This window comes from Acanthochromis polyacanthus, chromosome 6 (genome assembly GCF_021347895.1).
Source record: "Acanthochromis polyacanthus isolate Apoly-LR-REF ecotype Palm Island chromosome 6, KAUST_Apoly_ChrSc, whole genome shotgun sequence".
Lineage (NCBI taxonomy): Eukaryota > Metazoa > Chordata > Actinopteri > Pomacentridae > Acanthochromis > Acanthochromis polyacanthus.
In genome coordinates this window covers 36400577-36428372 of record NC_067118.1, presented here as the reverse complement: position 1 = coordinate 36428372, position 27796 = coordinate 36400577, and the positions used below count along the sequence as shown (strand labels likewise).

Sequence of the window (27796 nt, the reverse complement as noted above, 5' to 3'; positions counted from 1 at the left end):
AGAGCTTCCTGAGATGCCGTGATTTATTTGTTATGTTTGACTGCAGTTCTTATTGCCTGAGGGGCCTCACTCTGTCACAACGGTTAAGGCACAATTGTTGTTTTGCTCACAGAGGATTTGATACCCTTTGTCTGACAGACATTCAATCTGTGGGAACAGCTCTCTCACTCTCTCTCTCTCTCTCTCTGTCTTTTTTACTGTTGCTTGATTTGTCGTTCGGCTCCATCTTTTTTTTCCTTTTGTTGAAATCCAAACTCCTCAGCAAACAAGAGAATCCCGATGTCTCGGAGCGTGCCTCATCTTGTACCGCTGTCTCCAAATTGCCAGCTTGATTGAGTTCATTTCATTTGCTACATGCTGTCCTGTCCTGATAAAAGCAATGGATTACCTCGAGTGTAACCAATGAGTCTGCTTTAACATGATGAGCTACTGTGAGGTCTGACACTCGACTATTTACAGAAACAACCAAAGTAAATTTAAACTGCTACAGTGCACCTCTTAGGCAATGATGGAAAGTCCCAGCAGCAGCCGTGAACCCACCCATCGCTGGCCCTGGTGCGCCTTGCCTGCCTGGCCGCCTGCTGCCTCCTGTGTGCCCCCCAGGCTCAGGGGAAGTGGGGAGGCCCTCCATGCCCATTTGGCCCTGGCTAACAGGGGATGAGGTCACTCCAAATTCCCCTTATCCCCTTATAGCCCCAGACGGCTGGCGAAGTGAGCCTACCACAGGACCCAACATAAAACATAAATGGCTCTGTAAAAAGCTGCTGGGCTGATGTGACTCATTAAAAAACACTGGCGCCAACTCTTTTATTAATTCATTATTGTGTTTGGGGAGCGTAAAGTTACTGGGTTCTATTTTAAAAGGCTGTGTCTCTGTGTTTTAGTCCTTCTTTTCTTTGTGTCTTTCTTTCTTTCTGTCGCTTAGTTTCTTTTCTTGTTTCACAATCTATACTTGAAAGGACAGCGAAACTGCACTATACTGTGGGCAAATCCCACACTCAGACTGAAACTCATTTTATGCCAAATATTTGGGTCAATATGCTTTTATTTCCCCTTTTAAGAATACAATAGTCATGTGCGTACAGTTGCATTCTCTGTAATCATTGCTCTCTTTCTCACACAGTTACCTTTTTCTCTTCGTCCTTTTCCCTCCCAGCACTTCCAGACGAGTTGTACTACCTTTATGAGGCCTAGTTTGAGTTCATGAAGCAGATATCCAAACGGGCCAAACGCTAGCCAAGTACATACTCATAACACACACACACACACACACACACATGCACATTATGAGCCTGTGTGTCGCTGGCAGTTTTGTTTTTCCAGTCTGTACCTCTTCTCCCATTAGGCCCACTGTGAAATCTTTAGTGATGTTTTTGTGCGTTAGCCACACAGTGGAACCGCTGCACAGGGTCATGGTACAAGTTGTATAAGCAGTAGAAGGATAAAGACGGGGTGCGGGTGGAGGTAGGCGGTGTGGGGGGAGAGGGTTGGGTATAAGGACGTGATTATGGAGAGGAAACTTGGGGAGGGTCAGAAATGACGGGGGGAACAAATACAAGGAGGTTTTGCTAAGGAAATGACTGGAAAAGGTAAAGATATGAAGCGAGAAATGCAGCAAGAAAGAGAAGAAGAAGAAAGATGGCAGCATGGCTGTGTTGGCAGGATGGGGGTGGGTGCCTATCGGCGGCTGCTCCTTCCTGAAACGTGGCCACCCGAGCCTGCCTGGGCCCTGGATGCACATGTGGAACAGTTTACTGTAATGGAACTCTAAATTAGTGGTGGTTTGAAGCTGCCTGCAGCAGTAGGGTGTAATTAACTGGCTCTGTTGAAAGAGAAAGAGCCAGAAAGAGAGGCAGGGAGGGAGCCAGGGCCCTGGAAAAAGGCATGGGGTGAGAGGTGTGTGTGTGTGTGTGTGTGTGTGTGTGTGTGTGTGTGTGTGTGTGTGTGTGTGTGTGTGTGTGTGTGTGTGTGTGTGTGTGTGTGTGTGTGTGTGTGTGTGTGTGTGTGTGTGTGTGTTCTCACACATGTGACGTGTGGAGTTTTTGAGTGCTTGATTGCATGTGTATGTGTTTCAGAGTGTGTGGTGCATATGTGTGCATCTTGGAAAGCGCTCCGTCTTTTTCCTGGGCATGGCGCCACCTCCTAGTGCCCCCAAGTGCCCAGACCCTGTCACTGTTCCTCTGCGCTTTTTCGCTCAGTTCAGCAGTTCACCGGTTCAGCCTTAGATCTTTTTCTCCCCCCCTCATTTCTTTGTTTATACCGAATTCATTACCAAGATTTTTTCCCTGTCTTTTCTCCCAGATTCACAAGCCACAGCAGTTCCAAATTCCTTGGCTCTGCTCTTTTTCAAAGCCACATTTAAAAAACAAGCTGATCACACCACCCACTCATGAAATCACACTAAGGAAGCAAAAGGCAAAAAGAAAACATGAAAAAGAAAATGGGAGGCCTAATCTTTTTATTTTTTTGCAAAAAAGTTTTTTCCCTTCTTCTATTAAGAGTCAACAGTGGGGCATAACTGCAGCTTTGTCCACACTTGTGCCTGACTTGTCTATGCCTACTGTGTGGAGTCAAAGTGATGAGCGGGCTGCAGGAGGTTAGAGCCAAAATGACTCTGTGGGATGGGAGCCTGACCTCAAGAGAAGATAGTTGGAAGTGACAGCAGCAGTTAGAAATCAGTGGATCTCATTTTCCCTACCCATCGACCCCCTCCTCTCTCCCTTCTTCGTGCTCTGGACCCCGTGTCTGGGCCTCTGGTCCTGGGGGAAAGAGGCAAAGAGGCAGGCTGCTGTGCTAGGCTGGCAGCAGGAACAGAGGAGCTCTTTATAGTAGAGTTCTGGTGATTTAAATCATATGGCATAGCCTGGAATCACTGTAGAAGTCTGGAAGCTCTTCAAAACTGCAGGAACAAGAGCTCTCTCTCTCTCCCTCTCTCTTTTTTTTCTCCTCCCTCCCTCTCTCCCTCCCGCTCTTCCCTGTTATAACTTTTTCCAAACTTCTTTCTTATTTTCTTTTCCCCTCGCCCAGTCCCAGTTTTTCTGGCTTTTCCTCTCACAGCTCACTCATTCTTTTTTCTCTCACGTCTTTATCTGTTATGGTTTTCGCCGTCCCATTCCTTTGTTACTTCCTCTTTTCCTCCCATTCTCTCATACCTGTTGGTATGAAGTTTACACATCCTTCTTACATTAAAACGGTGGATAAACTATTCTCTGTCCCAGAGTGCAAAAGGACTCAGAGTTGATGTGAGGTGAATTGTGTTTGTCGAATCCGGAACGGATCTCGGCCTAAAGCACTGATTGTATCATGATGTTCGTGCTGATCAGAAACACTTTGTTTTGTGTGGTGAATTTATTAGTAAGAAATAACAAATGTTTTTGTCCTCTCTCTCACAGAAAAGGGACTGGATTACTCATCTGAATTGGAGTCCGGCTGTCCTTCAGTAAACCAGAGGCCCCACTGCTGCTTATACATTCAACACATCCTAAGACTTGTCGAAAGGACCTGGATTTCAACTTTGCAGAGGATTTCCAGGTGTTGCAAGAGCCGGCATCTTCACCCAGAGGCCTGCTGCGGACCCCTGGGTGCTCTGTTACCATGGCTACCAACAGGGAACAGCAGGTGGGTCACATGACCGGCTTCCCACCTGCTGTCTACCCCTTCCCATTCAACTCCATGAGAAGCCACTCCCCCTTTGACCTGTTGGCCAACAGCAGCCTGTTTGGGAGATTTGGTGCCGACCTGCCAAAAGAGATGGCCGCTCTCTGTAAGTCATCTTCATTAGTGTGTATTTGACGTGTCTTCCCTCTCTTGTGTAATTTTCCCCCTCAGCTCTAACTACATATATGGCCATTACCTTCATTTTAGTCAAGTCACATTAAACAATTTGGACGTGTGCTGGAAAGAGGAAAATACAGCTACTTAAATTACACTTCATTATGTGTAATTTTGTGGAAATGGAAAACTTTAGGGTCTGTTTGTGATATAGGATGAGCGGTAGAAAGAAAAAATCCCCCAAAGAAACCATGAGGAAAAAGTCTACTTTCATCAATGCGATGATTACTCTGGGCCTGTGGTTTCCTTATATGCTCGGTGCTTGTAGATGGTGTGGTTGTGACCACAAACTCTGGCTCTGGCTTCACTGGTTCGTGTGTGTGTGTGTGTTTATGTGGACCTCTCACAGTGCTTTTGTGAGGCAGGCAACCCACAAGTCCGCAATTAGAGACAAAACGACGTTCTTTCAGATGAGGTGATGAGCACTGAGTATCAAGAAAATAAATGAAAAGTGACACTACTCAGTGTCTGGCGTTTCAGACACTTATTTGTAGTAGGAAAGGCAAGAAGGAAGCAGGATTCAAATCACAACGGTGTCAAACATGTAGTTTTAAAACTGACCACAGGGGGCACTGTTGTATTCTGAAGCACTGAGTTGGGATGATGTATGGAGGACAGAGCACAAAGAGGAGATTGTTGGCAATCCTGAGTGTTTTTCTGTCAAGCAAAAACTAGCCAGATCAGACACACACCGCCGCCATATACGTTGCTCATTGTTCGAAACACCTGCTTGCCTCAAAACCACTAATCGACAACAGGATTCTAGGTCAGGGAGTATCCTTGTGTAAAACCACTGCTGATTAATTCGCCGGTGACAACGTCAATGCTAGAGAAAGGCAGATAGAGAAAGACTTTTGTTGAGGTTATGAAGTAAAGGTAAGCAAGAGTTATTTGAAATCTGATCGGGTGGCAGGTGGTGGCGGGTGGTAGGTGGTGGAGGGGTAATAATGGGTGTGGGTGGCAACAGCTGAGTGCAAGGCTTGAGAGTCAACCCCCCTTCCCCGCCTGTGTCCCCTTCTCTCCCCCCAAACCACCACCACAGCATGCCTGAGCACCTCTCCAGCTTTTCAGCCGTCAATCACTACCTCACCCCCCTCCTCTTCCTTCTCGTTGCCGCTGCCCACCTAATCCTCAAGGTATTTTCACAGAACCAGAGCGAGAGACAGAGAGAGAGAGAGAGAGAGAGAGAGCGAGAGAGAGCACCTGGGGGTAATGTCTTGGTGTGGTGGAATCCAAGAACACACCCTGCAAGAAAAACACACAGGCAAACACACCATCAGAGACACTCATCCCTCTCTCTCTCTCTCCCTTTCTCACAAACACACACACACACACACTAACAGAGCACTTCTTTCATCTAAAAACTAGAAACATACCCCTGACGCAGACTGAAATCCCACCGCACTGACAGATGGATTCTTTTTGGTTTTTATGCTGGCATGAGTTAAAACGAAAACAAGTATCAAAGCACAAACAGACACAGGCAACCACATGCACCGAGGCCTCATACATGACCGCTCGTAGTGACACATCGGCGCTGGCAGTAGTATCGTTCACAAGGGTTAAATACTGTTATAAGGTTTAAGCTCGCTGTCAGAGCTCAAACAAGGCCGAGGTCAAAGATTAAGTCGGGATCACCGTGACAATTAGCTTCAACTTGGCTTTATGTGTGGTGGTTGACGTTCACGTTTAATACCTCTAAATGAACTGATATTAGCTGAAAAGTTACATATCCGTGTTGGTTCGATGTTATTTAATGTATTGATTTTGATTGAAATTATCTGTGATGAAAGTAGCTAAATTTTTGCACCCAGTTAATTGTTTGAAGGCGGTTGTATCAAGGTCTGCAGCTATTGATTCATACAGTGTAAATAATTTTCTCCGATACTGATTATTGAAAATGCAGTGCTTGTTTTGTTTGTCCAGAAGTGCAAAAGTTCATTTTGCAATGATTAAAAAAAAGACTGTGAAAAGCCATGTTTCCTTATATTGGAGAAGCTTGAACCAAATTACTTTTGATGCTTTTGTCTAAATCGTGATTCATTTCATATCTGTTGGCGGATAAATGAATAGACTAATTTTAAAGTTTCTAAAACTGTAAACCTCTGTAGCGCTGCTTTTCTTGTACGAAGATACATCTTAGTGTCAGTCTAAATTTTGGCTGCTCAGTGGAAAACTGTGTTTTTTTATCAGCTTTTAAAACATCCTATTGGTGTATCCCTTGACAAGGAATGTTACAAGTCATTTTGCTGACAGCAGTCTCATTCCCCGCTCTCTTAAATGTTCGTGGGGAAGACAAAAGGCCTTGGTTTGGACATTCCCCAGGCCCTGTTTTTCTTCTCCTTCTACTCCTTCTCCAGGACTTGGCTTAACAGTCCTGCTCATTGTTGTCAGGCCTGTCTGTAGGCCAGACTGAGAAAATACCTTCCACATAAAGGGAGTAGCACTATGGATATTTCTTTCTTTGCGTTTGCATTCTTGCCCATGTTCAGAGCTGTGTGTGTAATTGTTGTTACAAAGGTAGTCCGGGTGACACCTACTTTTATTGGGTGTGCGTGCTGTGCCGACCTGTCGGCTCACCTCCCATGGCGGCACTCTGTTTTGGCACCAGAGTGTCTTTGGAAATACCTGTTTTGCACAGAGGTGGGAAGAGACAGCAGTGAGGAGGGTGAGGTGGTTCGACTGTGTTTGCACATGTAGGAATAGTAGGCTTTTCTTCCTCCTTAATACAAACTTGGAGGAAGTGCAGCCAGAAAACCTCAGCGCTTCACCGTAGTTTTCAAGTCATGTGACCACATGGTCATGCTGCAGGACTCCCATCCTCGCTACACGCATCTGAGTAAATGCACAACGGCATCTGCTCATCCGTGAAAGGGTCCGATAGCTCTCTGTGCAGTGTATAGCAGAGGCTGTTATCAGTTGATCCCTGTCATTAGGGGAGCCCTTCAAACAAACAGTTGGAAGCCCATTAAGGCCACTTACTATGTGATAACATCGTCACTGAGCCCTGAAACACCTCTCTAAGCTTTCGCCAATCAGGGCCAGAGCTCTGGCCCCAAAGCCAGCCACAGGGATGTTTTGAAAAGCTAGTAGGTCATTTCCTTCAGCCCACATGGTCTGGCCCCAAATCTAAAGTCCTTTGCTAGGCTCGGACTTTCCATTCATACCATAATTTGTAGGGTTATGCCGAGTGATATATATACAGAAAACTCATGAGAGCCTCAGCTGTGAGTGTTTGAGCTGTATCACACTGGGATAAGATTAAAAGCATTGTATTAATAGAATGGAATGAATAACGTGTTGAAACCTGTGTTAAAGCTGCCCGAGTCTGCTCAGTGGGGCCTCTGGTGGAGACAAGATGAACAACTGTTCATGTATAAAGTGTGTTGGACATTTGTACACCACACACACACACACATTTATACACACACTCCCCCAACATTAGCATACTGGCTGCCTAGCATATATGCATCTGTCTCTGTGGGCGCACTTAGACACAAACACTCATACAACTCACACAAAACATTTAGTCAGGCAGACTGTAAAAAGGGACCAAAATGTTCCGGCAGAAAAAAAAATATCCCCATGCAGAGTGACATAATTAAAAACACTCATTGCATTCTTAAACACACACACACACGCATAAGGAGGTCATGTTGGCTTAGGGAGCTCGGGGAGTTGCGTAAAGGAGCCATTTTGGTGGGAAATGTGGTATGAGAGGGAATGTAAAAGGCGAATCATTAAATGGAGGAGAGGGACAGCAGGGAAGGATGTCGACTAGCAGAGTGAAGCCTTCTCCACTGGAGGCGAAGCAGAGCACAAACAGCACATTGTGCTGCTTTATTTATTTTCATAAGGTTGAAGTGCTGGGTTTCAGCCCAGCCTGGATGGAGGTAGGTAGGTACGTTGTTGATGGTGTCAGTTTGGATTTGTCTGGGTGCACATATGTTTGCTTATGTGGGTATACTATATATTTGAGAGAAGGGAGGGAGACGAAGGAGAAAGTGATCTACTGTATGTATGCAGACGCAAGTTCCCCTACATACACAGAAAGCAAACCTCTTATCTATATATTTTTTAGCCCTTCTTGTGTGCTCTTTACAAACTGTGAAGTCACCTCTCTTTTGAAACTGCGGAAGCCCTGACACCTGAGTGTTCGCTTTTCTGTTTGCTCTTGAGAGCGAGTCAATCCTTCTCTGACCTCTGGCAATCCTGGTGGTGGCATTTAGTGATTTCTTGAAGATTTATTGGAGGGACCAGAGCAATGGGCCAGGAGTAGGGGGGAAACCTTACAGATAAAGTTTTTGAAGAGTTTCAGAAAAAAGAAAAAAAATATGAAAGAACATGTTCATTTATTCATTATAAATTAGACAACAGCATATTGATGTATGCAGTTTCATTGCAAAGAAGACATTTGTAGTTTGATAATGATGCACGAGGAACATTTTGATGCTCATCAATTCTGATTTGACTATTGTTAAAGTAAGATGATACTGATCTCAGGCTTTGTCGCTACTTTCTCATTGTATTTCTCTCTGAATAAGATTAAGATTGTCATATTGTTGGAGCCCAGTCTCAAATCATTGCTGACAGTGATGTAAAAGAAACCCCCTGGATGGATCTTCTAAACTATATCCAGTAGCCAAATTTAATCTCAGTTCAGCAACAGTTTCTAAATCATGGAAGATTGTGCTTCATCAATTGTTGGATCATCCCGTTATTACATTAAAACAATGTTTGCAGTGTTTAGTGTTACCCTAATGTTGAATGCAATGAGTGCCATCACTAAATCAGGGGGAAAAAAACCCTGTTATAGAGCCATCTGCTCGCTGGCATCTCCGCTCCAGTGACTGTGATCTACATAGCAAATTAGCAATGCTAGAACCGGACCATTTGTGTGTGCTTGTGTGTGATGACAGCCTGTGTGGTGCTGTTTGGCTGCGTCCTTCATCTATCAGTGAGACTGGAGCCTCCTCTGCTTTAATAAACAGCTCCGCATCGTCTGACATCCCTGCTTTCATCTCCCTAGGCGACCCCTAGCCTCAAGATGACAGCTCTCCAAGGCACTCTTCTCCTTTTTGGATATCAGTTCCCCTCACATTGCCCTTTCTATTTTTCAACCAGCGCTGGCCGTAGTTCAATAGAGGAGTAGGGAAAATGGACAAAGTCCCGCTTCATTTTCCCTGACAATCTGTGCACTCAGTCGAGGAGTTTTCTGTGAAAATGATAGTGAGTTGAATATCTGCTCCTCTGATGATATCCACCTAAACCCTGTTGGCTTACGCGCTCTTGAGTTCTTTTGCTCTTTTCACTCTCTCCTCTCTTTATTTTTCTCCTCAGCCCTCACCTTGGATTTCCTCTCATTATCCCTCTCTGCAAGTGGAAGCCAATATGCCCTAAGTGCTGGAAACCTGCTGCAACTTTGTGTGTATTAGGTGATAGTGCACGGTCGTGTGTGTCTACATTCCTCGCGAAAAGTCAGCCCAAGTTGATGGTAAGAGAGAGGCCGCAGGGCGCACTACAGCTCTGATATGATGACAGATTAAGATAAAGAGGCTACTATTAAAAATGGGAGGGGTCTGGTTTCTGACGGTCCTTTGTGGGCACGTGCGAAACGAACGGTGTGCAATGGCGAGAAAAGAGGGTTGAGCCCTCCAATAGCGAGGGAGGGCACACAGGCCCAGGGCGGGCCTATGAGAGCAGGACGGGGGTTCGTATTTTTGGCCAAACAACTAAAAGATCTGCCTTTTTTTTTTTCCCTCCACAAAACACGGGTAGCAAAATGTCATGACACTGCAGATAGAGGGGAGAGAAAAGAGACAGAGAGCGAAAAAGGCTTTGCTGAATGATGGCCAAAAGTGATAGCGCTGTGAAAAGTAGCTCTGTCAGACGTTTCGGTGGGACCGGCATATGAGCGAAGGTGAACATTGCCTCTGCTGTGAAGTCATGCCACAGTTTGCCCACATCGCTCCTCAGTGACACATCAGGTATCTTCCAGAGATATACTGTGAGAGAGAGGTAGATGAGTGGATAAGATTACATGTCTTGTCAGAGCTGAACATGTGTAAAACCTGCTGCTGATGGAGCAGTTGATGGATGTAATGAGAGGAACGCAAGGACTGTGCTCTGTTCTCACTGCTGAACAAAACACATCATTACATAAACGAGAAATTGCTTTTATTCTTGAGCAAAAGGACTGAAAATATATTGGGGATCCTACTTGTTAGCTCTGCGACTGAGTTGCTTTGTTTAAACAAACAAACAAAAAGCTGTAGGGGATGTGAGTGTGTTTTTGAGTGTGTGTGTTCTGCGTAACCTGAATCTGGCTGTAGTGGGAGGCCATCCTGGACTGGTGTTCAGTGTCTCTATCATCAGCAATCTGTTTCAGCATGTCCACACACTGCACACATGCTCACATCAGAAATGGAAAAGCTCTACATTCCTTTCAGAATCACCAGGCTGCGTTCAGCGCAAAGCCTCGTCTTTATTACCTCACACACCGCTGCGTGGTGGAACCTGAATGACTGTATACAGAGGAAGTGGCAACAATGTGTTGTGTATGTCTTATCTGTAATCGGCATCAGGGTGTCAGACGGTAGTAAAAGCTGGAATTTTCTTGGGCTCTCGTCCACGTGGGGCTATGACCAAACTGGGTCCAGCTGACTGAGCATCCCTGGATGGAAACACGAAGCGTCATAATCACAAAATCACATCAAAAAGGAAAAATGACGACATTTTTAATATGTCTTCGAATCTGTTCTAATCACTGGAATCAAACAAGATTGAAAGCAGGAGTCGACACAAAATGACCAGTGAGTTGGCAGCCACTGAAAATGAAACCTTTCCAAAACCAGAAACAAAAGCCGAGAACTTTGTCAACTAAAACAAATCACGCAGTCGGGAAAAAATGGCCATAGGGAACTTGATGAAATGGGGAGAGTATTTGCAGAAACAGAGGGGGGAAAAAGAATTAAGTAGAGCAATGGAGAGACTCGTGAGCCAGAGAGTGAGGCAGAGAAGGAGGGAGGGCAGGATAAGTTTGGGGGGAAAGTTAGTGGCCCAGTGGGGGTTTCTTCTGGAGTTCAACCTCTCTGGCCGGGGAAGGAAGGGGAGGAGGGAGGGGAGAGAGGGGAGGGATGGTGGTGGGGGGAGGCAGGGACCAGCCTGGGTCAGCAGCAGTATGGAGTATGTGTAGATTGGATATCTAAACTGCAAACCCACTGAAGCCTTGGAAGACTCGCAGCCTCGCAGCAGCGTTTGCCAATAAGCGGAGAACCTGGGGTTAGTGGTCTGAGTTATAGTCTCAAACACTGTAAAAAAGAAATGTCAAAACCAGGGGAATCGGATAGGGCTCATAAATCTCCAAAAACAAAAGCGCTTTAAATGTGAGCGCACGATATTATGAATTGATTGTGTTCAGCTCACCAGTCCGGAGCGCAGCCCTGGCAAACAACGCTAGTGTTACATAGAACATTTGAGCACCGGGGGATTAGCCAGTTTTTAGTTTCCAGGATGCGTATGAAACTAGTAGTGAGGAAGAAAAAAAAAGACAGGAAGGAGACGACAGACGAGTGTGAGAAGAATGCTCATGGATCATAAAAATGCGACTCTGGGCAGAGATGATTTAATCTGAAATGCATCCAGACCAGGAGTACTTCTCTTTTTTTTTTTTTTTTTTTTTTTGGAATTGTGTAAATGGGTGGAGACGCAGAAAAAGGAAAAAGAATAAATTTTTAACAACAAACTGTTGTTAGCAGCGGTATCTCTAATAGATAACAGTTTGTTATCCAGCCTCAGCGTTCTACTCTTGCTGCCATAAAGCTTTCTTTTTATGACTTGACAGCTGTATGAAGAAGCATAAAAACTACTGATGTTGTTTAGCAGTTGATGCCACAAAAGAGCTATTAGATGTGTGTGTGTGTGTGTGAGATTGAGCGTGTGACTTTTCATCCCACATGTGTGTTTGCCTCTGCATGTGTGTGTTTGTGCCAGCTTAAGAAAATAAACAAGAAGTCTCAACTAGAGGGATAGCTTTTAGGTCAATAAACATTGTAATGAAAATCCTTCAAAATAGCCCCAAACGTGAAAGCATGGTTTCTTTCATGAGACAGGAAAAAGAGTGAAGTGTTAGACAGAGGAGGAGGGAGGGGAGGGCACTGTGTGTTTATGGAGAGTGTAGCCAGCAGCACAGATTGACAGGAAATGGTGTCTTTTTTGCCTGCTGGGCTGTACCACTTGTATTGGTTTGACAGGGGGGAGATGAATGTGCAGGGCTCATAGACTAAAGCCATTCTATTATCATATATCTCCCATTGTATCGGGCTGTTTGCTTTAGCCCAGCCAGAGTCTATCCGTCTGCTGAGCAACAGTTAGGACCAGTGACAGGCTTTTTCATTGACCGCAGACCACCTATTGATTTCCTTTGATTTACTTACTGTCACTGTGAGGGCCCTGCTATCTTTTAAATTTAATTGTTTTTTATCGATACACAGAGCAGCCGGCGTTAAAGAAGCCGGCAGAATTTAATGAAACCACTGCTAAACTTGAAGCTACACGAGAGCGACAACTTGCGCGGCATCTCTGTGTTTCTTTGCGGAGGTTTCGTCGGATATATAAATCAAAAACAAGGTCAAGTGAACCTGTGAGAAGTGTGTAAAGCACATGGTGTGTTTGTATATTGGGGGTATTTGTCTGTGTAAATGCACTGCGGGGATTGAGCAAGGCAGCCCTCATTCATCACTGTTAAAGCACTTCCAGAGGGAGAGACAGAAAAGAACTGCCCATCCTCTGTTCCCTCAAACGGACAGAGAGGAGGGGAGGGATTTACCCTGGCATCTGGTTTCTGGGTTCAACCACAGCACAATGTTCTTTCTCTCCCGGTCTCTGGCTCTCTTTCTGACACACACATACACAGCCGGGCCAGTGGCTGGACTTTAATATGGTTATGATTAGAGACGGGGGCTCAGGGAAGGGAGGGGAAGGGGGCTCATATTTACTGCAGGGAACTGGGGGAGGTGCAATGAAAAGACAGACCTGAATGGGAGACTGTGGATGGGGAACGAGGCACGGCTGTGTTCGTTTGCTTTTGGTGCTGAAATATGAAACACAAAAACAGTGCGGATCAAACGGAAGAATGGGAATAAAAGTTTTGTCCTCTATCCAGATCAGCTCTTCCTCCAGCGCAGGCTCTGCTGGACGGCACCCTCCCCCTCCCGGGTTCCTCTCTCTCTCTTTCTATATCCCTCCCTCTCTGGCATTCTCTCCGTTTCACTCCACCCCCTCTCAGAGCGTCATGCCGAGGCAGTTGGTTCGCTCCGCCGTGTCTGGGGCTCAGCGAGTGCTGTGAGAGGCTGTTATTTAGGTCTGTTACAGCAGACAGGGAGCAGCTCACCCAAGGGCAGGGGGAGAGTGGAGAGTCAGAGTCACGCTCAGCTCAGCTCAGCTCAGCTCAGCTCAGCCAGGCAGGAACCAGATCTGCATTCCAGCTGGGAGGGAAGAAGAGGGAAACTCCGGCATCGGCAGGAAAGGACAGCAGAGAGAGTGACAGCGAGAGATAAGTGCAGGGGAGGGTGGCAGATCCAGATAGCTGTTGCTGCTGTGTGTTGTTGTCACTGCCTCAGAGAGTGACGTGAGCGGTGGAAGCAGGGCAGGACGCAGGCAGGACTGAGGGCTTGTAGTGATTTCTGCTGAGGGTGGGGGGGTACCATGTTCGACTGTATGGAGGCTCTGGGAATGGGCCCCCGCCAGCTCTATGATGTCACCAGTCGCGGTGCATGCATGCTGCGCAAGGCGAGCCCCTTCTTTGCTGGGCTGGACCCCTTCGCCTGGACGGGCAGTGCCAGTGTTCAGTGTAAGTGGCATCCTGTTTGGATTTCTTGTATGACACAATCATGTCTCCCTCCTCTCTCTCTCTCTCTCTCTCTGTCTCTGAACTCCCTCTCTTTCTGGTTGCTGGCTTGTTTACCCCTCAGGGCTCGGCCAAGGGGGCTGCTGTCAGGGGCAGCACAGGAAAAGACTGGGACAGACAGTCTCCTCTCCTCTCCTCTCCTCTCCTCTCCTCTCCTCCTCTCTCCTGCCATGATATCATTTGCACTGTCTGTGTTTTGCTGTGTTTCTGTCTGCCTGTCTGTGCGTTTCCACGTTTGACTTATGAGTCTGAGCCCATGGAGTCAAGTTTCAGTGACAATGTGAACCACCTGAGGTTTGACCTTGCCAGGTGCTGCACTCTAGAAAGAGGAAAAGGTTTGGTGAGTGACAGGAAGAGAAACACTCTGACGTGTTGGATACACTCTGTTTAGTTTATCGTCCATTCATTGGGTTGCTTTGACACCAGAAGTTTGCTGTTTTTCTCGTGAGAGGTTAATGACAAATGTGGCCCGTCTTAATATCACAGATGTTTAAAGTTTTGTGCAGCCTCCTGCAATCTTCACAGGTCAGAGGTTTGTTTATGCTCCTGGATACTAGATGGATAATGATATTCCTCTCGAGCCAAACAGCCATGAATTAATGAGTAGATGAATTATTTAGCGGATAAACGGATGAATAAATAAGAATGCGTACAAAGTTTTAAGAAAGCTGAGGGATATCCTGCCTGGCTATCTCTTCTCTCTTTTTCTCTGTCCACCTCATTTTTTCTCTTCTGCCTCTGACATCAGACAAGGCTTTGACTCGAACAACAACTGGGGTCCATTTCCATACACTTCCAGGGGGCTGCTACTGCCATGAGAGAGTGTGTGAGAGTGGAAAAGGAGTGGGGGCGTGTGAGCATGGTTTGGTGGGAGAAGTGTGGAGGGAGCCAAGCCAGATATGACAGTGGAAAAACAATCAAGAATATAAGAGGAGATGGAGGAATGAGATAAACAGCTCAACTCTGTTCTTGTTTGCTGGGAGCTGCTCGAAGGTGGCTGGGACATTTTTCGTATTTGTCTGTTTGTTCATCCTCCTGCTTTTTGTTCCTTTTTACTGCCTCTTGGGGCGGGGGGTGGATGGTGGGGAGGGTCATCTGTCTTCATTAATCGTGAAGACACCAGCATTTCAGTGGCCGTCATGCACACTGGCTGGGCTTTAATGAAGACAGATGCCCTGTCAGTGCAGGCTGAGGCCAGAGGGGACTCCAGCCAGCCCAGCCTGCTCTGCTTAGCGAGGGGAGCCCTGATGATAACAAGATGAGATTTGTTTATTTAATCAATCAGGCCCTCTATGGCCTCTCCTTTTAACCCATTCACACACATGCACACATTTAAGAATTAAGCCCCTGGATTCCAGAGGTACATTTTTCTTTTTGGGTCCACAAAAATCAAAGAAATTAAATGTCCGGAGAGGCTGCCCTGAGGGTAAGAGAGCTGAGTCTAGCAGAGCAGAGCAAAGTGCAGGCTGCTGTGGTGTACTGTTTCAAGCCCTCTGTGCCCAATAACCTTTGTAAACAAGGCCACCCTATCCCTGCACAAGGAGCCATAATGCCTCTCTTTACTGAAGCAGTTGCCCCTCATTGTCCTCATCAATGAAGCTGATGAATTGATGTTTGAGTCTGATATCTCATTAAGCCAGCCCAGCTGCACAACAGAGGGACCTGTCTGCCTCCTAATGTCACACTCACACAAGCATGCACTCTGCACACCAACATGCAAACTGTGTTTGTAGAGAGAGTCACCTGATCCTGACACAATGCTTAACAATGAATTACTGTGGTCAAACTGCTTTTTCCTTTTTAGAAATAAAGAGTTAGACTGGTTGGCATAGATGCACTTTGAAGTTCATTTAAAAAAAAACATGGGTCTTTATTATTAGATATTGTTCCCATTTCTTTGACAACCTGCAGAAAATGCAATAGAGAGTGTTTGATGCCCTAAATCTTGCACCAAATGAGTATGTCCTATTGTCTTGGCAGTAAATCTCACGCGGTGATAAGTGTCAGTGCTGTTGGCCGTTAGCCAGGGACAATCGGAGGACTTAAAAGTGTGTGGTCAGTTTTCCTGTTTTTTTGTTCACCAGTTGGAGACCTCAATGTCAGAGGTTAGTCAGAGGCTACGGCCTGGCCAATGTCAGATCTACTGCATGTGTGGTGGCCTTGTCAGCTCGCTTAAAAGGAGACCCTTTCAACCAGCTCGGCTTGTGTAATGCTCTTAAGTGCCTTATGCCACAGAGCTGGTACTACATCTGAGCTGCCCCACACATAAGGATAATGGACACTGATTTAGTCATACGTCAATGAGAACTGAATTAGTCAACTGCCAGGCAAGCCATTTGAGAGAGCCCATGCAGACCAATCCCCTCTCTGTCAATGTTCATTTGCTTAGAAGAATGAGGCAATTACGTGTTGCAGCTCTCCGGGGTCAGAAGAAGGGAAAGTGTGTTTTTCTCACTAAAATACACTCAGTACCACAATCTTTTTTTGAACTCTGTTTGGATATTAATTATGATGCTTCGCAAGCGATACATACAGCAGCCCGGCATGCCAGATTGCTCGAGCAATTTATCACTATGTGTGCAGCCACACACACACATCCATAGGCACACGCGCCTCTTTGTTTTCCCTTAATGTGCTGCTCAAATGTGAATTGGGGAGCTAATTGAAATGGGGGTATAGATCTCAGCAGCAGTGGCAGAGAAATAAGAGCTTCCTGTGACCGCTGGCACATTCTGGCCTGATCATTTTCTCCCTGATAGAAGTCCGCAGTTATTTCATTATAATTACAAAAGATTCAATTAAAAGATTAGAATGCCTGAGGGGGCAGGACTGGGAATAGATAGTGGTATCTTGGTTAGGACGTAGTGTATGTGTGCGTGAGAGACAATGAAGGAGACTTGGAGCACCGTGGTTGCACTTTTAATGAGAAACTGTCACCGCTGTCATACACGCATAAATCTTGTTGATCCTTCAAGATATAGTCAAAACAATGTGGTGAAGTTAAAAGCGTAAGCTGGTTCAAGGTCATGGAGTTTCAATTGATATGACCGAGGAGAAAACCTTCACTTTCCTCTGAAAACAATTATGTGAGTGCAAGTAAATGAGCTGTTTGAAGTAGAAAAATCCAATGGAAGTAAACCGTAGCATGCACTGTTGCAGAGTGATGTATTTTTGTTCTGTAATTCCAAAAAATAAATTAAAGTGTCGAGAGCCATTAAGTCACTTATAAACAAATACAAATGTCATATCTGCATCTGTAACCACATTATAGTGCATTATAAGCTATTTATTACATATTTCAAAGGGTTTATAAATGTTAAATAGAGAGGGTTCAAGTGTTACTGTGGCGTATATAATACTAGCTCTGACAGCTTTTTGTTTTATTCATATCTTCACTGTGCACTTACAGATATGAATATGGATCTGTAACATTAAATATAATTGTTACACATATTAGTCAAAGTTCATTCTAGCCATATATATTTTTTAATATCATATTTCCTGTGTAGTATTACGTTACAACATGGAAAGCATTTTTATAGCATGAAGCCATTTTCAGTATAAGGTCTTCTTGTGTTGCAGTATCACACCACCTTGTTCACAGATCTGTCTCAGGCCTGCACTAAAAGCTGAACCCATTAATAGTTAGTCACTGCTGCCTATAAATAAACAGATTCAGCCCTTGCAGTTGCTTCAAGTTTTTTTTCCACAAGTCAGCTTCCATGCATGGTTTTGCTCATGCATAAATACAAGAGTGTCAGCTTGTGCTTGCGTGTGTGGAGTCAGTGTGCGAACTCCTATTCGGCCGATGTATGTTGTGTTTTCGTGTCTTCTTTGGCTGGCGCTGAACACCTAGACTGCTGTGTCAAATCCAGAGATGGACAATGTGCCAGGCTGGATTCCTCAGGCCTGTGTTGGAATCCAGCTCTGCTCTAATAGCAGTTTATAGACCCCGAGCAGCGTCAGTCACACCACTGTAAATAAAACTCATCAACCACCGTGCGGAGGCCGAATCTGTCCCCTCAGACTGGCTGTTTGTGTTCTCTTGTCCGTGTTAGTGAATTTTTCTATCAGTATTTCACAAGGCTCTGACACACTGTGAGGAATCCTATTCAGCTAACAATTTGTGGAGTACAGCGTGATAGAAGTGGCTGCTATGAGGCAACCGAGCCAACAGTTTTGCGCCGGTGTTTGAGCTCTAGCTGAGCATAAAAATGTGGAGTTTTGAAAGTTCTTTCACAATAGTTTGCTGGCCACAGAGGTATTGTGGCTGCCCACCCTAACACCCGTGTCTGGCTGCTGCTATTGTAGCTGTTTACTGAGAACAGCTCTTTGCCTGCCAGACACATTTTCCCTTGCACAAAGGTGTGGGCAATTGGCAAACTGTGTGTGTGTGTGTGTGCGTGCGTGCGTGTGTGCCGTACTAATGCACGCACCTGAGAGAGTTTGTTTCACTGGTGAGCATGTTATATACCCCTGCACATGTATGTTTGTTTATACCATACATAGGAGCATGTGCACGTCAGCCGCGGAGCCATGTGTGAGCCTAATGGGAAGGGAGCAGTTCTCTTACCAGCGTGTTATTGACTGACAGCTTGGCTCGAGTGTTGCTAGGGCCTCACTGTTATGAGAAGCAAAGGCCTCGGACAGCCAAGCCGGGACCAGAAACCCAGACGATCCCGACGTGTCCTCCCCCTTATGCGTGTGTGAATGGGCCGTGTTTACGCAGCCGACAGTGTTTGGCAGGGAGTGGTGAGCGGCTGGTGTAGTACAGCTATTATCTGGGCTCAGGGGTGGAGAGTGATGGAAGAGGAATTCACCGTAGAAGAGGGGGGAGAAGACGAAGGGGGAGGGAGGCCCGTTGGCATTGTTTTCCCTCGGACATTAGTCAAATTCTGCCCATGTGCGTATGTGCAACTGCCATGACCAAGTTTTGGAAAATGGCGCATGAGTTCATTTGTGTATACTTGCATTAGCCCATTTGCCTGTGTGCCTACATGCCCATTTCAGCGTGTGCGTCTCTGTTGTGCATATTTTTTCATTTCTGAGTAGGAACAGGTGTGTGTAAGCGGACTTGCCTGTAATTGTGCGCTCAGCCGACACTTTGGGACTTTTTACGGGGAGAAGATGAATGTCATCGGAGAACTTCACAGATCCCTATCAGTGCGTGTTTATGTTTACAAGTTCACATGAAACTGGGTTATTGAGAGAAGTTAGCAGCAAAAACTGAAGAATATGTTCATGTCTTAAGAATTTCACACACAGCTGGTCAGTAATCAGATTTCTTTCCAGCCTGCTGTGGTATTTTTAAAGGCTTTCAGGTGACAATTTTTCCTTTTTCTGTGCACCAGTGTCCTAATAGTCGGCTGTACAGCTGTGGAAGCTAGCTTATTTATTTTAGTTTCTGTTTCTGTTTTAGTCAGATTTTGACTTTATTTATTTTGGAGGATGCACAGTTTTAGTAATGATATTTCCTTTCATCCCACTGCGTTGCCTTCACAGCAACACATTCCCTCTGCTGCCTCTTTGAAATGCGCATCTAAGATCTCAGCTAAAAACCCGGCAAAGTCTAAACATGGCTGTGAACTGAGGTTTCTCCTGCAAAACTGTATCTATTTAAATATGTTTCTTCATAATCTCGCTTCCATGGAAATCGTATTACTGCAGGAAAACAACAAATACCAGGTTACTAAAGAAACTCACAGTTTCAGTGGGCCTCAGCAGTAAATGTTTTGCTCTGAATCTGATACAAGAAGTGCATTCTCACTGACACACGTGACAAACACTCCCAACCGGGCATGCACGGACACAGAAAAAAGCACATGCTCCTCAGTGGCTACAAACCAGCAGATAATATGTCCACGTCTTCACCGTAGCATTAAGTGTGACTGAGTGAGAGCTGGCTGTAGCCATCCTGTCATTAGCCCTGGATTTATCCGTTTCTGCTTTGCTGTAGGAACGTCCCTCATTCACTAGAAAATATGTGGAGAAAACCAACCAATCAGATAGACGGTTAGACCGGAAACAATCCAGCATATGTGTTGGGGTCTGCTGTGGAGGATTTATGCGTTGTTCAGGAATGTTCCATGAATTCAGGGCACACTGCTATTACAGGAACAGACTGAATGGGCATTGCTTATTTTCTCTTTGACGTATTCATGTTCACCTGAATGGCTCTAGTCAAAATGTCAAAATGTGACATTGTTGCCTCATTTATAAATCTTGCGTCAAACTTCCTTTTGTGACACCTTTCGTGGCAGTCAACGACGGAAATGAATCACAGCATGGCTCCAATCTGAGTATCTCGTCAGTGCTCTGACTGTCTCCGCCCAGACACAGTTGGGCAACCTGTTGGCGGTTGGTTGCCAAGCAAAAGTGAAAAACTCTGATATGCATCACTGTTACACAGAACTACTCAAAGCAGAAGTTTCTCAGAGTGTTTTTGCCAGCTTAAGGGGACTGCCATTATTTCAAAAATCACCATGTACACATGGATTGCAAATCACTGAGACATCAGAAAGCCACAGTCATTTCCTTAGCGTACTGCCACTGCTGATCAGTCTATCTTATTCTCAGCCTCTCTTTTGGCTTTTGCCCCTCTGATTAATGCCAGTAAAGTCTGTCCAAGTAACCAGAGGGAGGAAAACATAGCTGTAAATGCATATCTGGACTCAGAAAAGACTTCAGCTTTAACTACATGTTTTTCCATCAGTGGCTGAGCTGCAGTATTTGTAAGGCATAGAGAAACAACAAGAGGAAACTTTGTGTAGTTGGTGCCAACGCTTTGGCATGGGCATTTGCATGTTGAATAGGAATCAACTTTGTGCTACTACTCGTGGGTGTGCTTGTTCCTTCCAATAAGAGGTTTGCGTTTGCACGCTTTGGTCTGCGGTGCTTCCCCAGTGTGCTGGAGTGAATACTACTGTTGTTGTTTACGTTATCCTCCTTTCCCTTCACTTCCTCTGACAGAGCGGGGCTGCAGCCACGGCTGGGCTACTTCTACTTTTGTAGGTTTCTATTGTTGTGGGGAGGAAGCAATAGCAATTGAACGAGCGCTAGTGGCCTTGCCAGAGACAGACAGGTGAGAGCCAGGGCTACAGATGGTGAGAGGAAGTCTGGGAGGACGAGAAACAACCCGAGGATCAAAGACTCAGGGTTTCCCTCGATGACTGCTCTCCCTTCTCTTCTCTCCTCACCTCGCCTGTCTGCCTGCCTCCACTCTCTGTCTGCTTCCTCACCTGCCCGCGAGTTGTACTGTCTTCCTGACATGATCAATGGCCCAGGCCTGTGCCGGATTGCCAGGTCTGGGTTCACGCTCCAGTCACTGGAGGTGAGCTGTGTTCCTCGCCGTCTTCTGGTGGGCAGATGAAGAGTCAGCTGGAGCTCACCGCAGGGATGAGGGGCGCATTTTTTCCACAGATCTGCACTTGACTGTCTGCTTTTTCCTGCACGAGTCATAAAAGGCCAATAACTGAAATCCTTTTATTGAAATTACATTTCCTTCAAGTTTTCCTCTCATTTTAGTGCCTCCTTCCTCAGGTTTTGCTCAAGGACATTTGAAGGAAACTTGATTTGCTGGGTTCACGGGGGACAGGCCGCTCGGTGGACAAGTTTGTCTGTTTGAAGCCAACTTGTGTGTTTCTTGACAAGGTTGTGTGGTGCAGGAAAAAGGGGAGGGGGGGTGCCTGCTGCCAAATGTTGGCTTGGCTGACTCCATCAAGAAAATATCAAAAGGCCCTTTATGAGGTGCTGTAAAGAAGAAAGGGTGTTCTGAGAGCACCACCAGACTGCAAGGGTAATTCCACTTTTTAAAATGTGCCCTGAGGATACATGCTTATCCCACCTGCTGCCTTTCCTGCTCTGCTCTACTTGTATACTTTTTTGTGTGTGTGTGGGGGGAGGACTACAGATAAAAGTGCGTGTGTGCGTTTTGGCAGCAGATTGCGTGCGATATCACACAGTGTCATTCTCCAGAGTTTTGTTATTAATGTTAACAGCAGCTATGAGTAAAATCCAGAATGTTTTTACTCCACAAATGTGTCAGATGATCGTATGTGTGCATTATGAACATTCGCTTCTGTGTTCGTGTCTCTCTCTGTTTCGTGACATTCAGCTGGTTCTGACAGAAAGGTGTAAATTCCTGGAGGAGTGTGTGTGTGTGTGTGTGTGTGTGTCTTAATGTCTGGCCAACTTTGTGCGTTTTCACTGCTTAAACCTGAGCCATCTCCTGGTCGGCAACCCTGTTTTCTCATAGGCCTTGTTTCAAAAGCCAGCTTAGCGGGGCCTCTTTACAGGCCTGCGTGTCCGTCAGTCGGTGGGAGCCCAGGTAATGAGCTTTCTGACAGCTGTTGAAAGGCGTCGCTGCTGCTCATCACCTTTAATGAAAGCATCCCCCTCCTTGTCAACACACTCAGGAATTCCTCCCACCTTCCTCGCAGTGTTTTTAACTTCTCCATTTCTTTCTTTATTTCTTCCTCAGTTGAAGGCAGATACCATTGTGAGCGCTTGTGCAACTCACACAATAGAGATTCGATGGACCTCCCACTTGAAAGCTCGCAGGTGACTCAACAGTGTGCAACGGAGCCTGAACAGAGCAGCAGCATTATTTGGCCTTTGGGAGATGAGAGAACGTGTAAGAAGGTGTAGCGGCAGGGACACAGAGAGGTGGCTACAAAAGCAATGACGGAGATCCTCCGGAAGGACTGGTACTGAAAAGAGGAAGGAAACAGGCCTGTTGTGTGGGACCTTGCAGCAGAAGCCTCAAAATGATGGCAGGAAGACGTGGGCAGAGAAACAGAGAGAAGGAGAGTGAAGCACACTGGCACCACTGACATGGGTGTGGTACTTTCTTTTCCTCTTTTCATGAATCCTACTTCTTCACAGAAACCTTTTGGTCACTCAGTACCCTGTGGCGCAGTAGCCTCTGCCATGGTGCAGAGGGCCAAAGGCACCCTCGAAGGCCCCACCTAGTGTGCCAGCAATTCTCCGAGCCCACTGTTCACCATCCTCTCTCAATCTGCTGTCCTTCTGCCACGACTGTCTGCCCAGTACCCACCCCTCTTTTCACAGTGAGCCCTACTGTGTGCCCCTGTCTCCCACACCGCCTCTGAGTCTCACACTCTTTTACTGCTCGGCGTATTTGAAGAGAACACGCAAGCTTTGTCGGCTGTTTAATGAAGGTAGAGATGGAGACAAAGGCTCCGCATGTCCGTGCTTGCAGTTTAACACAAACAGAAGAAAAAAAACCATGAACACAATGAGCTGCACACACACACAAAAACACAGGAGGATATTTTAACAGAAAACACTGGAGTTTACTGGCGCACTGTTACAAACAGTCCTGCATTTGCAAGTGAAATACACGCTGCAGATAGAGCACAGCGCAGCACTGCACAAATGACATAAACACAGAACTAAACACCTACGACCGTCTCTGTGCCAGCTGCTCATACATTTACGCTGTCCTAAGACAGAAACGGCCCATGGATTTGCTCTCACATGCCAAGACTAGACTTCTGGCCCCACTGAAGATTCAATCACACCAACAAGTCACGTAGACACAATCTGCAGGGCTATTGTGAAAGAATACTTGTTACATTGCCAGAATGTCATATGCTGCTCAGTTAAAAGCAGTGTGTTGCAACACAAATCAGGAGCCGCATAGTCATGCCTTTGCTCACATACATTAGAAACACTCCCCGTTCCAGTTGAGTGAATCGCAGGCAGCTTCGGTGTTACAAGAAAGTCCCCTGTTTTTCTCCATTATCTCCTCCTATACTCTTTTTTTTTTTTTTTCCCCCCCTCTTCTATTGTATCTGTTGATCCTAAAGGGACGTCGACTGGCCCGGTTGACTTGACCTAGAATTTAATGTAATTGACCTAGTTGAAGTCACCTTCAGCTAAACGGCTATTTCTGTCGTGTGCAGTTACATTTCATGTCTAATGAGGTTGTGGAGAATGATGTACCGCACATCCTACTCAGGCTGAAGCATTTTAGTGTAATGCTGGTGAGGCAGCTGGTTGTGTGTGTGTGCGTGTGTAGTTTGTAGCCAGTGAATAGTATGTGTGTGTATGTGACCGGAGGATTAGGTCTGGTCACTGCAGCTGGGCCACTTGTGCACAGAGAGTATTGAAACAAGGGATTAGGGAGTAAACTGATACTTAGCAGGAAGCGGACAGTGGCTACTGATAACGTAACTACCCCTTCTTCTTGCCTCTCTTATCCTCTTCTCCTCCCCCTCAACAACAGCAGCCACCCACCTATCCCATTCCTCTCATCTCATCTGTCCATCATCGGCTCACAGGCCTCGGCCGGCGGATTGTCATGCAAATGGTGCCCCGGGCCTCGGAGCGCTGATAAGGAGGGCCTCTCATTTCACAGGGCTTTGTTTTCTAAACAGTGATGAGCTGAGTTGAAGAGACTGGGAAAAGGGGCTCAGGGTGGCTGGCTGAATGGGCCCTCTCACTGTGGCGCCCTGGGGTAAGTGGTGCAGGGGATTTGGATGGAGTGGAGCTGAATGAAGCGAAGTCTGTGAGGCGGGTTCAGGAGTCATGTTCTCTGGCAGGAACCAGCTTCAGTGTGTTGACAGAGCCTGATGTATTTTCTCTATCGCCGCTGTCCGAGTTTTCTCCAGGACAGACTTTCTCTCCCTTGACTCGCTTTCTTTATCCATTAGACGGTGTCAGTCAGTGGTCGTTACTTGACGCCGCATATGGTTTGTCCTTTTCTAAAGGGTTGTCAGCGCTCAGACTGGAGCCTCATTTGCTGCTGTTATTATTGCATAAACGCAGTGGTTCATGGCACGTTCAGAGGGTTTCTGCTCTCCCACTGACCCTGCTGCTTTGTTGCATTCTGGCCAAGGAGACATGAGATCTGCTGTAGAAACATTCAGGGGGCGTAAACTTAAGGTTTTAGATTGATTTTCACATTTGGCTTTGGGATTTGCTCTAAAACTAATGGAAAACATCTTTGCCTCCAGCAAAGCGAGGCTTTCAAAGGAGGAATTTGAATGTAGATTCTGAAGAGTCAAATATAAAAATACATATGAAAAACAGATGTCTGAGCAGCAGGCCGCAAATGAAAAATGTCTGACATATTTCTGTTACTATCATTAATGAGGCAGCAGCAGGCCCGTCTCAGCAGCTGTAACAGAAGTGGTGGTAATGGTCAACTTGGTCTTGAACAAGACTTGCCCTCAGGAGAAACTGTGTCCAACTGCCCCTAAGCCCCCCTCCCGCTCCTTCCTCTGTTTTTTATGAAATTCCTCTTTTTACGCCCCCTTTTTCTTCTTTTTGAAGTCTCACCTCTCTAGTAAAAAGCCAAGCTGGTGGTTTTTGCCTCAGCCTTGGGTGTGAGAGAGGGGAGGAGGGGGATGGGAGGTTAAGTTTAGGCAAGCCCTCTGTGCTTTCCATTGAAGGTGCTAGGGGGAGATGGGGGCAGTAAAAGTTAGAATTTTAGAGCCTCCCTGTTTTTTATTTTATGATTGGCCTTTTTTTACGGGCTGGGAGCTACAGCTGGTGGTGTGAATAGCTGCCCAAGGTGACTGAGTCCCAATAAAGTGCAGGCCAGCCGGGCTGGGGCCTCCAGTCCAGCCATGGGACCGCCTTTATAGGCCGCCTTATGAGCCTAGACCTCTGTTAAAACCTGGCAGGGCTGCACTGAGGAATTTAGGGCCAGGAAACAAGAGAAAAATAGGGTTTGTGTGTCAAGGGGTGGTGGGATGCCGAGTTGGGGGTTGAAGTTAGAGGGTGACCAAGGGTGAAAGTGTTTGTGAGTGTGTGCGAGGGGCCGGGGGGCACATGTGCGTCCGTGAGTTTGTGCAGGCTAGCATGTGTGATGAGGGTCTGGTCCTATATGTGTGCAGCGGCTTATGTTTCTCAAGGGAAGTATGGAATCCATACGCCGCACACTTGAACATCCAAAGGAGCCCATATGGGGTCCACTTTCTGAAAATAATGAAGTGTAATGTACCGTGGCAAGTATGTGACACGAGAAGGCAGTGACGTCACAGCTTTGTCCGAGTCTGAAAGGTAGAAGGGGAGCTGCTTTGCATGCCTGTGCGTTTCCTGTGTGTTGACTCTGTGCATGCAGGATGCCTACATGAGCTGTTGTCAGTCTGTGGAATGAGGAAGAGCCAGCTCTGACTGCTGGCTTCAGTAGCTCACTCTGTTACCTATCCTTATCAGGGAAGCTGTCAGTCAGCGGCATTATTGCTTACTGCTGTAGAAAACTGTTTTGTCTTTGCCGTCACACAGTCATTCTTCTCTTGTTTTACTTTACCAATAATATTCCCAGTTGAGGCCCTGAGTCCTGCCCTTTGTGGTCATAGTTGGTGCCAGGAAACAGAAAGCTTTACCTTTAGTTCATACCCTATTTCTTTTTCTACCTCTTATCTTATCAATGTTGTCCCACAGAGAAACAAGCTAAAAAATGCGATAATCCATCTCAATCCAGCTTCAGGCAAAATGTTTACCAAGTGAACGTAACTGCTGCTCAGAATCTCTTTTTTTGGCCTCACGAATGAAAAGGAAAAGTGAGAGGAGCTGCTGTCAGCTGTCACATCATGTCTGAACGCAGTTAAACACCGTCAACTATTCAAACTTTAGACAAGTGGACATGTAGCATTTTTAGACTGAACAGTAGCTGCAGAACATTGACGGGTGACAAATCATGTGCTCATGCACTCTTGTCTTTTTCTTTCTGTGTTCTTCTTGTCTACAGCGGTGGAGACCCAAAGCACCAGCTCAGAGGAGATGGTACCCAGTTCTCCGTCTCCACCTCCCCCACCGCGTGTCTACAAGCCCTGCTTTGTGTGCCAGGACAAGTCCTCAGGGTATCACTACGGGGTCAGCTCCTGCGAGGGCTGCAAGGTGAGAAGAACCTGCCAGGGCCATTTGAGCTTGGCTTTGTCTGGATTTGTTACATAGATCCGTAAAAATGCAAGAGCAAGAATGATTAATAACCTACCTATGAAGAGGGAGAGAGCCTTGTGGAGGATCTGTGGCATGGCCTAGTGATATTGTTTTAAAGACAGAAAAAGAAAAGCCCAGGTGAAACAGAAGATTTGATTTTCTATTTCGGATTCAATTCAGAAGAAGGGGATGAACGACGGGCAGATGGGGAACAGAAACGGTTAAATGTCACATCCTTTATTTGATAACTATATTACACACTCTCTCTCTTGCCCTCTCCCCTTTTGTCTCTTGCTTCCTGATGCTCCAGGGTTTCTTCCGTCGCAGTATCCAGAAGAACATGGTGTACACCTGCCACCGAGACAAGAACTGTCAGATTAACAAGGTCACACGCAACCGCTGCCAGTACTGCAGGCTGCAGAAGTGCTTCGAGGTCGGCATGTCCAAGGAAGGTGAGCCCTCTTGAACCAAGAAACCCACTGCTTAAACCGGAACACTCGCTCTCTTCCACACCCAAGACCACGTGTCCACAGACTCCCGCATAAGGCTGCAGATTCTCTTATTCGTCTCCTAATGTTCAGCCAGAAACTCCGGGAAACTATGCAGCAGAGAGACTGGAGCAGATGATGAGCCTGCCAGGGGTGGTGATCAGGGCGAGGCTAGGCACTGTACCAATCATATGACTAATCGCTTCACAAAATGAATCTGACTTCCTGTTTCACCACAAAAACCTCACCCTTCTGGCCGGCACAGACACTGCTTTCATTCATAAACACAGAAGAAAACAAGATTTTGAGTTTTGACAAAGGCGCTGGCCATCGTGTTCACACTTGTTTGCAGACGTGGAAAAGAACCGGGTTTTGCGCCTTCTTTATTTCGACCTTGTGCGTGGACGGCCGTGTGTTAGTGGCAGTTTCTTGCCCTTCACGGAGCCCGTGGGACATGTATGTGGGTGTAATGTTTGTGTGGGATGTGTGTTAAGACCGGGATCACATTGTGCCTCTGCTATTACTGGATATCCTGAGAGGAAGGAAAGTATGGGAGGAGGAGGGAGAGGAGGCAGAGAGTGGACGGGCTCATGTGCACCGGTCAAGTGGATAGAGAGATCGACGAGGAAGAGAGCGGGTGATAAGAAGGAGATAGCCA

At 46.3% G+C, this 27796-nt stretch overlaps 1 protein-coding gene across 3 annotated transcripts in view; it reads left to right on the top strand.

Moving 5' to 3' along the window:
* The window catches only part of rarga (retinoic acid receptor gamma a), a 43254-nt gene that overhangs the window by 9696 nt on the left and 5762 nt on the right, over positions 1–27796 (top strand). For 2 of the 3 annotated variants that reach the window (XM_022203226.2, XM_051949853.1), the window contains exons 2-4: positions 3393–3763; positions 26460–26608; positions 26961–27102. In XM_022203226.2, coding sequence (XP_022058918.1) covers positions 3595–3763; positions 26460–26608; positions 26961–27102 — 460 coding nt within the window. In that variant the 5' untranslated portion in view covers positions 3393–3594. Of the gene's footprint in view, positions 1–3392; positions 3764–13125; positions 13682–26459; positions 26609–26960; positions 27103–27796 lie in introns of those variants that run through there. The other variant, XM_022203227.2, reaches the window with a different exon arrangement.